An 11177-nucleotide genomic window follows, 5' to 3' on the forward strand; every position below is an offset into this window, starting at 1 on the left:
GCATTAGTGCCCCCAAGGAGTCTAATTTAAAAACAGCTACTTCTTTGCTCAGGTGTAGGCATCTGCTCTCTTTTCACCCTCAGGAAGGACTTAAAATGCTTAGAAAATTCCTAATCACGAATATACTAGGAAAACACGAATCAGTGATGTATTCTGGCTGAAAAGAATTGAAATGTAATGTCCGAAGCCAAAAATGCTGGTGGGAGGGGACAGTGTGGTTTAGGGCCAGCGACTCTGGCCTTCCCTCCCCCAAGGATTCTCCCCTCGGACCCCGAGCCCCCTCTGCCATCTCTCTCCCACCCACCCCGATGGTGGGTCCCCACACAGCCATGTTCCGTAACTGGGCCTTGCTCTCCTCCTCCTGCAGCTGGGAAGGGGCTGGTGGAGGCAGCCCACTTCTGCTACCTCGTGGCTCACGTGCCCTTCGGCCACTACACCGTGAAGACAGATCATCTGGCCTTGCTTGGCAGTAGCCACAGGTAGGGTCTCCTGGGGGAAAGGGAACGGGAAGGACGGTTTCCAGGGAATTGTTTGAGGGAGGCCTTGTTGGGTCTCATGGCTCTACTTTCCATTTTCTTGTATGCATTTCACCTACTGCTGCTCCCCTCCTCTGGGGCTGTTCTGCACAGATCTGGGCAGGGAGGTGTGCCCGGTGGGAGCCGCATCACACCTCCAGGGGGCCTCAGGCCCCAGCCCTGCTCCCCAAAACTGCGTGTGGGTCTTTGAGGTGTATTGCCCCCTTCTGACCACTTGGTGGCGCCCTGGCTCCATGACCAGACATCATCTCTTAAGAACTGTCAGTGCGATCGATCGGGGTGGCTTGAGGTTCTGTATTAGGCAGCCCTGGGCTTGTCTCAGAGTCAGCCCTGGGCAGAATTGGAAATTGCAAGAAGTTTATGTTTACTCCTTACACCCCTACACTGACGGTGCACAAGCTACTCAAAGTCCAGCCTGTTACTTATTCTTTGTTGGCCATAACGTTAGCGTTTTCACACAGAAGGATCTTTTTTTTTTTAAGTTTATTTATTTATTTTGAGAGAGACAGAGTGCGGAGTGGGGGAGGGGCAGAGAGAAAGGGAGCGTCTCAAGCAGGCTCCGCACCATCAACGCAGAGCCCGATGCAAGGCTCGAACTCACGGAACTGCGAGATCATGACCTGAGCTGAAATAAGAGTTGGACGCTTAACCAGCCGAGCCTCCCAGACTCCCCTTCACACGGAAGGATCTTAATAAGCCTGTAGACAATGAGTAAATGGACAAAAAAGATCGGTTTGCTTCCCAGCAGTTCTCCATGTTCTGGATCTCCCCCCCCCCCGCCACGCCCCCACCGTAATACTTAACATACCCTAAGCTCTTACATTGTGCCAGTCATTTTATTTGCACTGTTTCCTTTAATCAGTACAAATTTATCCTATGAATAAAGTATATGTTTAATCTTAACTTTATAGAGGAGGGAAACCAAGGCACAGAGAGGTTAAATAACTTATCTAAGATAGCACAGCTAGTGTGCAGTCATGTGGGACTTGGAATCCAGGCTGTGAGGCTGTGAAGTCCTTTCAACTGTTGCGCAAAACTGCCTACCTCTGTGGAAATGTACAGCCGTGGCCAGCTCTCTCTGGGTCGTGATCTCTGACAGCATATAGTGGGCTTGTCAGAGAAGACCACCTGTGCCAAATGTGACAATACATGTGCACGGGTTAATTCGTCTCCCTCCTATGTTTATATGGTACAAGGACATTTCTGGAGATAACCTGTGGTGATCGAGATTAAGAAGCACGCCAAGCCGTCGGGGCCCGTGGAGGGGTCTGGTAGCCCCTGGGATCACATTTGGCCAGCCCACTTCCTCATTGCCTCATTGGCTGAATGAACACCCAGCATAGGGACTGTCCTTTGATTTTTGGCTCAGCTGTTGTCCCCATTCTTGGCCATGCCTTCTTTTCTGGGTGCTCTTGAGAGCATCCTCTTATGCTGTTTTGTTGGGGCCAGGAGTGGCCTTCCATAGATGCACGTTCTAGGCCTTCAGGGTACTAAGGTGAGCTCTCAGCCCTACTGAGGAGGAGGAAGGTCAGTTTGCCTTAGGTGACCCTCCAGCAAAGAAGGTGGAGGACCCCCCTTTCTGCACTTCTCGTGCAGGGCTCTGCTCTGTTCCTTCCCCAGCCCCAAGAAGGAGGAGAAAGAGGAGGCAAAACATTCACTCCGGAGGCCCCCAGTCTCTTTCCCGTCTTGGAGTCGCCCCAGGGATCAGCCCAGGGCAGGAACTCTATCTACCTTGTTCGGATGCAGCTGGTGCTTGTCTACTAGGATTTAAGTTCCTCCCTCCCAATCCCCCCTCAATTTCTTTTATTGTTATTCCCTGACTGTAGTCAAGAGTTTTTGAAATTTGCAACAACTGAGGCTATCCAGAGGACGGAAATCTTCGAGTATTGTCAGATGCTGGGCCGCCCCAAATCCTTCATCCCTTCTTTCCAGGTAACCGAACCCACCCGAGGGCACCGCCTTAGCTGCGTCACATGGCCGCGAGCAGCTGGGTTTCCAGAGTTGCTATTTGGCACAGGGTAGCTGGGCGAAGTCATCTACAGCACTTTTCCTCGTTAGCTTGAGCGTGGGAAGAGTTAGGATTTCTTTCTAGGTCCCCTAAAAGTCTGCATTTCAAGATACGAAAGCAAATCAATGCAGCAGCCCCTGTTGCTGGAGGCTCCTGCCTTGCCCCGGAACAAAGGGAAATTGGCCCGCGTCCGGTCGCACCCGCTCCGCAGCAAGTGCTGCTTTCCGCTCTCTGCAAACAGCTCTCCCTTCTCCTCCTCCCCTCTGGCCATGCGGCCTGTTGGGGGGGGTGGGGCGGGGAGCGGGAAGGCCCAGCCCAGGGGGGTTTGCCCAGCCTGCTCCCTCCTTCCGACGTGCTCCTCCCATCTCTTTGAGTCTCCTAGCTGCGCAAGTTCCTTCCCGCTCTGTCCCTGCCTTCGCCCTTCTGTCTTCCCCTGGGGCTTCCGCTGTGCCGGGGGCGAGGGCCCTGCCGGTTCTACTCTTCTCAGCTTCTCTGCTTGAGGACCTCATGTCACACCTCCAATTCATCGGGACTCCTTCAGTGCGCCTGGTAACACAACACGCGCACGCACACTCACAGCCCACAACACAAAAAGCACAAAAATGCTCGAAAATGACGGCCTTTGTGTATAGCAGCTTCCTTCATTGTTTTACCGAAGACTCTCCCTCCCCAGCAAAGCTGAGCAGATGAGCTCCTTTGGGAACAGGTCTCTCTTCTCTCTCTCTCTTTCTTCTTTGCTCATCCCACCTTTCAGTCACCTTTGGGCAGACAGGAAGGAAGTTAGCTTTAGCGAGTGTGTTCTATGTGCCAGCAGGGCGCTATTGTGCTTTGAGTTATTATTTCTAACCCCGCGAGGTGGGCATGACTCCCTTCCTTTTGCCAAACGGGAAACTGAAGAGAGGAGTCACATGCTGTAGGCTCCTAGCTCTTGCCTGCCATTTGTTCTAAGAACTTTACATGGATTGTCTCATTTAATCTTTACAACAACCAAGGGGTGAACAGTATTGTCCCCGTGCTGTAGTGAGGAAACTGAGGCACAGGGAGGTGCGGTAACCAGCGCAATGTGGCACACCCAGTGTAGAGCTGGGATTTGAAGTTGGGCCTGTCTGATTTCCAAACCCTCATGGCTCTACCTTGCTGTGCCCCTCATGCTTCTGTAAATAGCTGTCTGCCTGGGTCAGAGTGATTTCTTCTTCTTTCCTATGTCTCCCCCGGTGCCTGGTCCTATGCTCCACAAATGCCAGGCTTTCCAGATTACGCGGGCTTGCTTATCAGAAGTAACTAGTCTGGTGCATTCCCGTGGTGACTCGGTCTCCAGAGACTGAACTGATGTGACTCCCATCCCTTTCTCAGCGATGTGTGACCTGCAGGCTGGATTTGCAACTGTGCCCCTAGGCAGACAGAGTAAAGCAAATGGCACGAGGCCCTCCTTGATATTTCGGATGGCAGAGTTAGCGGAAGCTGGCAGTCAGCTGACTTATCTACATGTCTCTCCTTCTATCCTGCCCGGATGGACTAATCACTGGCCCCGCTCCTCTCCACAGGTGTATAAGCTCCTTTATGCTTCCCGTCTGGCAGATTATGGCCTTGCGTCCCCGGCCTTGCATTACTGCGAAGCCATTGGCACGGCCCTCCTTAGCCAAGGAGAGAGTGATCACCCTGTGCTATTAGTGGAACTCATCAAGGTGAGTTTCTCAAAGGGTTCTCTGCAGGTGTTTTATCTTCAGTGTTCAGAGAAAGCTATTGTGAAAGCAGCTTAGACTCCACAGCCCATCTCCTTTGAACATGCTGGAAAATTGGAGCCCATGGCTGTCTTTGACCACGTACGCATGCCCAGGCATGATAAGCAGAGTCCTGACACCACACAAAGAAGCAGGCAGTGGGCGGGGGTTGGTGGGATCGGGGGGCTGGAAAGCAGGCGTGTGCTGTGCCAGGAATTTATTCTTGCATCCGCTTTTCTGGGACAGTAAAACCACATGTTCCGGTCAGCCGTTCTAATTATAAATGCTGGACTTAGAGTATATATTTTAGTGATTAAAACAGGAAATGAGCCTTATTAAAATGCTTTTAAATGCATGGAATACTTTATCACATGTGGGGTACGTTTAAAAACGACAACATAACATATCAACGTTTAGTTCCAGGGGAAGAAAATGATCGGGCAAATAGTGCCAATTAATTGAAGAAAAATCCATTAGCTGGAGAGTAAAAAGACAGCCTGTTGTCAATTTTTGCTTTGCTTTAGACAAGGTCCAACTGTTGGATTCAGCAGCCAACAAAATCTGTGGTGCTGAGCCCCCCTGCCCCTGAAAAATGTAGGGCGCTCAGGGACTCAGAATGGAGGTGCTGTCCCCGCCCCATGGAATTCTGGGATTGGAATTAGCATTTTAGCAACAGTCCAGGTGATTCCTAGGAGCACCCAAGTGCAGTACTTGAGAAGCAGTACTAGAGGAGACAACTTTGCAGAGACACAAAGCTGGGTAACAGTTTCTTCTTATATTTCATTGCATATCTAACACCAAGATGGGTTAATTGTTTATTTATGTTGCAGCTTCAGGAAGGTATCTGCTGGATTTGCTAATCAATTATTCTTGGTAATCTAATTGGCAAGGGAGTTAAGACTGTCTCTCTCCTATTCCCCTGTTGCCTCTTTCCCCATCATCTATGTCCGCTTTCCCCTCTCTTACCTTCGCCCCTGACCCGGCTGGGAACCGGGCACAGCTAGCGGAGAAACTGAAGCTGTCAGATCCCTTGGTTGTAGACAGACGCAGAGACCGGGACCTGGAGCCTGACTGGCTGGTGCAGCTTCGGAGGCGGCTCAAGGAGCTGGCGGTGAGCGGGGTTGGAGCTGGGATGGTGGTGAGACCTCTGTTTCTCTCTCCGCTCCCCTGGAACAGAGCACTGACCTTGACAAGTCCCCGACCCCACGGAGGGCCATCCGCGAGACACAGGTTGACCCGGGAGGGGGTGGCGCTCAGCCCCCCAGCTGTTGCCTGTCCCTCAGGCAGAGATGGTCTCCTGGGTTTGCCTGTGAGGCCCTGGGGCCCTCTTGCCAATCACCCTTGTCTTTGGTCCTAGAAGCTACATTTATGAGCATTAAAGCTTTCATCTCTCTGTTAGGAACAAGGGATCACAGTGGACTCGTGTCACTTTCATGTAATGTAGGGCAATTGCTTAAAAGATTTCCGGACCTTTCCTTTTTGTTCTGACAACTGCAGAAGCTGCTGGTAGTAATTGTACCAGTAATTCGAACAGGGCTGCCTCCATTTTCTTTCTTCCAATCTCTATAACGACGGGAGAGGGTGGATATTTCAAGGCACACACAGCCCTGACTCACATGGGCTGCACGCACGGGGCCCTGGGGCCCTTCCCGTTGCCCCTTCTGTGGGGAGACGCTGGGAGATGCTGGTCTCCTGGTCCCTGCCTGCTCTGAGCACACCCAGGAGAGATGCAGGGCTGAGGCCTTGCCCTTGCCCCTCCCCCACCAGCCCTCAGCATCCGGTCCAGATCCTCATACCTCGTCACTCCCTCTGAAGTTTCTTTTTACTTAATTTTTATTTTTTTATTAAAAAAATTTTTTTTAATGTTTATTTATTTTTGAGAGACAGAGAGTGAGCAGGGGAGGGGCAGAGAGAGAGAGAGGGAGACACAGTATTTGAAACAGGCTCCAGTCTCTGTGCTGTCAGCACAGAGCCCAATGCGGGGCTCAAACTCACAAACCTGAGCCAAAGTTGGACGTTTAACGGACTGAGCCACCCAGGAGCCCCTTGACTTAATTTTAAACCATTGTTCCCTGTTCTTGCTTTTCTTCGTGTAGTTTAAAAAGATTTTACTTTGTGTTTAATAGCAGAAGGTCACAGGAGACACTGGGGATCTTTGTCCTGCTCACTCAGATGCTTCTGGAGTCGGAGGAACAACAGGTACCCGCGCTGATGACCTGAGTGCAAATGGCTGACTCTCTGGGCCTGATCGTAGAGATAACAGAACTTAGAAAATATTCGCCTGGCCCTTCCTGGGGGGTACTTCCTTGCCTGTACAAATCTGACCTTGTCCCCACAGCTCTGTCTGGCCACAGCCATCCTGACACTTCTAAGTTCCCACATGTTTAGAGTTTCTGCCTCACATTCAGGTTTTAATACTCACCATGTTGTATCGTGATCTCATCGTTTCACCTGCCGCCGTACCTTCTCCCCAGCTGATGAGTTTCTTGAGGCCAGAGAGGGTGGATTGTCTGTGTTTCATGTAGGTGTTGGAAACATAGGAAGATTTTTTTGGGCTATCAGTTTTGATTTTTGAGCTAACAATTGCTATAGACATGTGACAAACGTTTCAAAATGTTGCCAGCACATCCCTCCTTTCCCCTCAGGATGCCCCTGAGTGCTGGGTCCAGCCAGCATTATTACCCCCAGTTAGCTCTGGGCCCTTTCCCCAAGTGACCACAGCCCTCCGCCCTGTGGTGGGGTCAGGACAGGGTGTCATCTCTTGATTTCCAGCCGTTTCCCACCCGCGGGCGTCTTCCTCACGGAGGATGAGCTGGGGGAAGGCGAGAAAAGCGGGCCCTGCTTTCTGTTTCTCAGCTTTGCTGCTGTATTCCAGCACCTTCCAGGCAGAGGCCTGGAGGGGAACCAGGCCAGGGCTTCTTGAGTGCTGCTTCCGCCGGCAAGCAGCCCTGTCCCTGGTCACCCAATTGAGCATGTGGGTCAGCAGCCCCACTGGCCCCGTGACCATCAGCCAGTCATCCACACCACAGCCCATCTCATTAGCAAAGTGGGAGAGCCGGAAGGAATCCCATCACACTCGCTTCCGGGACCGATGCTCTGGTTCATTTCTGTGGTTCTGATTTGGGTTTTAATGGAAACTTTCTAAGCTTCAAACACCCAAGTCCATTAGGAAATCCTTAAAGGAGAAAGTTTACCCCCAAATAAAAAAGTGTGGAGTGAAACAAGGAAGGTAATTTCTATCCTCCTGATGTGCTGGTTCAAGGCTCAGAGATCACACAAGGCAGTGAGGGAAATAATTTTGTAAACTCTAAGTCACAAGCAGTGACAGGTGTTCCAATCACTGCTGTGTTGTATTTGTCATCACATTAATGGCAGCCACATCAAGCGGCCTGTCCTTGTGACTGCTTTCCAAAGAGGACATGGCAGGAATGACCCTGGTGTGATGGGTCCACGCTAATGTCACATTGCAGGTCTCAGTCCTTCTTTGCCCTATGTCCTTAGGAAACACTTTCTACCATGATCTTTTAGGACGTCAGAGCCACTCAGAAGCCCTTGGGGACCGCAGAGCCTTGTGGCCAACACCGGAGCAGATGGGGCCAGGCCAGCCCAGCTCCCAACACCCCATTCCCCACCAGCCCAGTTCCTGTCCAGCAGGAGGAGGTGTGGGGCAGATGGGGGTCCCCGTGCCTCTTTACTCGGTTCCTGAGGTCTGTCTGCCAGGGACTGGTGGCTGTATGGCCGTGACAGGCCCTCCTGGAGGAGAAGCCTGGGAAGAAACCCAGCAGATATATCCACCTCCTGGTAAGACCTGCCGGCCAGGCTGGAAGCCTGGGGTGAGGAGTGTCGAAGGGGAGGAAGCAGATGATGGAGGTGGGCGGGGTCAGAGGTGGGGTCAGAGCTGATCAAGCCCTGAAGGGTGGGTGTGCACCTGACTGAGGGCCTGCTCTGTGGTAGCCCTGGGGCTGGGACTCTGCCTGCCTCCGAGGGCTTGCCCTTCCATTGCAGCCTGCCTCTCCACTGGACAAGCATAGTGAGGCTCACAGCGGTCACTCCTGCCCTCCCCTTGGATGCAGAGTTCCTAGGAGAGAGGCTGCAGGGTGGAGAAGGGAGGCAAATGCCACTTGCACCCAAGTGTGGTGAGCAGTGCTGAGTCACCAAGCCAATGCTGGCAGCCAGACAGGGGGATTACATCGTAGACCTTCTAAGATAAGGTCCTGTCCAAAACAGGAGACTCAAACGGAGGGGAAGGTCAGGGAGGAACCCTGGGAGCTAGCTCCACGTGACCCAGGTTTCCAGGATTCCTCAGGAACAGCCTTGGCTCAGGGTAGAGGTCAGGTGACCAGCATGTCCTGGGGCAGCTGGAAGAGGGTTGTGCCCGTGGATTCGCATTTACGCGATCCAATTGGTTTGGACTGGATAGGCTGGGACCTCCAGCTGCTTTGCAGTTAGAAAAGCCGACAGTAGCCACGTTCCTTCTTCAGATTAGATGGGAAAAGCACAAGTTCACATCACTATGTTTGTGTTTTGTACCATAACAGAGAATATAGTATCTCAAGGAAGTTTCCAGCATCTGGATGGTCAAAAGGCTGTTTCCAAACCCCAGGTGAGAGGACAAAGCACAGGAGATGCTGACGCCTACCTCCTCTAATGCTTCTAATGCTTCAGGTTTTTTCCATTTGCCCAGATTTCTTAGCCATATGCGAACTCCTTCTTCTGCCTGGCCCCAGCTCTCCCTTCCACAATGCAACTTGTTTCTCCTTGTTTCTTGCTATACCAAATCCTAGCGGTGGGAAGGAGAGCCGTGTTCTTGTTTCTGTTCAATCCTGCCAACCGGTGTCCATGGGGGGAGGGGTGGCAGGGCTGAGTTTAGTTTTGGCCTCTGAGATCTCTGACACCTCCCTCACTGTCCCACCACACACCACGCCCTGCCCTGTCATGGGAGACTCTGATGCTTATTTCTTTAAATTTATTTTTTTAATGTTTATTTATTTTTGAGAGGGACAGAGACAGAATGCGAGTGGGGTGGGTTAGGGGCAGAGAGAGAGGGAGACACAGAATCCAAAGCAGGCTCCAGGCTCTGAGCTGTCAGCACAGAGTCCGACGTGGGGCTCGAACTCACAGACTGTGAGATCATGACCTGAGCCGAAGTCGGATGCTCAACCGACTGAGCCACCCAGGCGCCCCTGATGTTTATTTCTTTTTTTTTTTTTTTTTTTTTTTAATTTTTTTTTCAACATTTATTTATTTTTGGGACAGAGAGAGACAGAGCATGAATGGGAGGGGCAGAGAGAGAGGGAGACACAGAATCGGAAACAGGCTCCAGGCTCTGAGCCATCAGCCCAGAGCCCGACGCGGGGCTCGAACTCAAGGACCGCGAGATCGTGACCTGGCTGAAGTCGGACGCTTAACCGACTGCGCCACCCAGGCGCCCCTGTTTATTTCTTTATTGTAATGTTTACCTTGCTTTTTTCCCCAAGAGGGACCTTTGTCAGCTGTGTCTTTTCTCCTCAGTTAGGCTGGGAGGTCTTGGAGGTGTCCATGTCTAATTGACCATTCTATCTAGCTGTCGAATGTGCCCTTCCCCCAACAATGGCCATTGCTGGTCCCAAACTTAAGATGTTCTTCAGCTTTGCCTGGTTGGAGGCTTACATCGTATACGTTTGAGCATATACGTAGTGGTTATACCTAAAAATGTCTCAAGTAGGTACTTGGCCACAGGACTTAAAAACTTTTATGCTTTACTTTTTTTTTTCTGACTGAAAAAGTAGTACATTATTGTTACAGAAAACTTGAAAAGTAAAGAGAAAGTATCATGTAAATAACCAAATATCGCTCATGTGTTCTTAAATGTGTATATGAAATTTTATTTCCTATTTGTTATTTAATACTATAAAATGAGGTTTTCCATGTCATTCATAAATGATTTTTAAAGTTTTATTTGTTTATTTATTTTGAGAGAGAGGGAAAGTATGAGTGAGGGAGGGATTGAGAGAGAGGGAGAGAGAATCTCAAGCAGGCTCCACAATGTCAGCAGAGAGCCTGATGCAGGGCTTGAACTCACGGTTCATGAGATCATAACCTGAGCCGAAATCAAGAGTCGGATGCTTAACCAACTCAAGCACCTATAAATGATTTTTAATATTGGTATGATAAAGTCCATTGTATGAAAGCACCATCGTTCATTGGTTCTTTCATTCACAAATCCCGAGATCCTGTCGTATCTGTAGCACTATCACAGGGTTGGGGAGACACAGGGAACCAGACAAATCCTACTTTCAGTTTCGTGGAGGTGACTGCAGATGAACGCTGTATGCATAATGGATTTTACCTGAGATGGGGTGTCCAGCAAGGGTACCTCTGGGGAGGCCTGGAGCACAGGTCAGAATGGGGGGCCGACCTGAGCCAGGGAGGTGTCTAGGGAATGATCCTTCAAGGAAGAGGGAGTAGCAAGTCAAATGGGACTCACTTGGTGGGTGAAGGAAGGAGCAAGGGACTCACTGTGTGTAGACAGTGGGGAGTAAGGGGCTGAGAAGCAAGGCCAGGGCAATAGAGGCCAGACCAACAGGGCTTTGTAGGCCACAGGAAGGAGCCCCAAGTTTTGCTCACCACTCCCGCATTGTTAAACATTTCAAGTGTGTGTCTCTTCCTTTTCTTTCTTTCCTCCTCTCTCTCTCACTGCATATTGCCTTCCCTTCCCTTCTCTTCACATATAAAACACAGCGGTGGGCATTCTAGTGATGGACGTGTAAGCCTGGTCTATTTCTTGAATTATTCAGTCAGGAGAAATTTCTAGAAGGAGAGGCTGCTTAGGTTGGAATCCTTGCTCTGCCAATTGCTAGCTCTGTGGCCTTAGGTTGCTTAATCTTTCTGTGTCTTAGTTTTCTCCTATATAAATGGGATGATAACAATAGT

General features: G+C 50.7%; 1 protein-coding gene across 1 annotated transcript in view; it reads left to right on the forward strand.

Moving 5' to 3' along the window:
* Positions 1-11177, forward strand: part of SEC16B (SEC16 homolog B, endoplasmic reticulum export factor) — a 39756-nt gene that overhangs the window by 21983 nt on the left and 6596 nt on the right. Inside the window, exons 13-19 of the mRNA XM_047077312.1 lie at positions 368-479; positions 2363-2468; positions 4089-4229; positions 5266-5376; positions 6392-6470; positions 7767-8066; positions 8804-8868. Coding sequence (XP_046933268.1) covers positions 368-479; positions 2363-2468; positions 4089-4229; positions 5266-5376; positions 6392-6470; positions 7767-8066; positions 8804-8868 — 914 coding nt within the window. The remainder of the gene's footprint in view (positions 1-367; positions 480-2362; positions 2469-4088; positions 4230-5265; positions 5377-6391; positions 6471-7766; positions 8067-8803; positions 8869-11177) is intronic.

The sequence above is a fragment of the Lynx rufus genome, unplaced genomic scaffold (genome assembly GCF_022079265.1).
Source record: "Lynx rufus isolate CCGP_SWC_20201006 ecotype Redwood Valley unplaced genomic scaffold, mLynRuf1.p SCAF_15, whole genome shotgun sequence".
Taxonomy (NCBI): domain Eukaryota; kingdom Metazoa; phylum Chordata; class Mammalia; order Carnivora; family Felidae; genus Lynx; species Lynx rufus.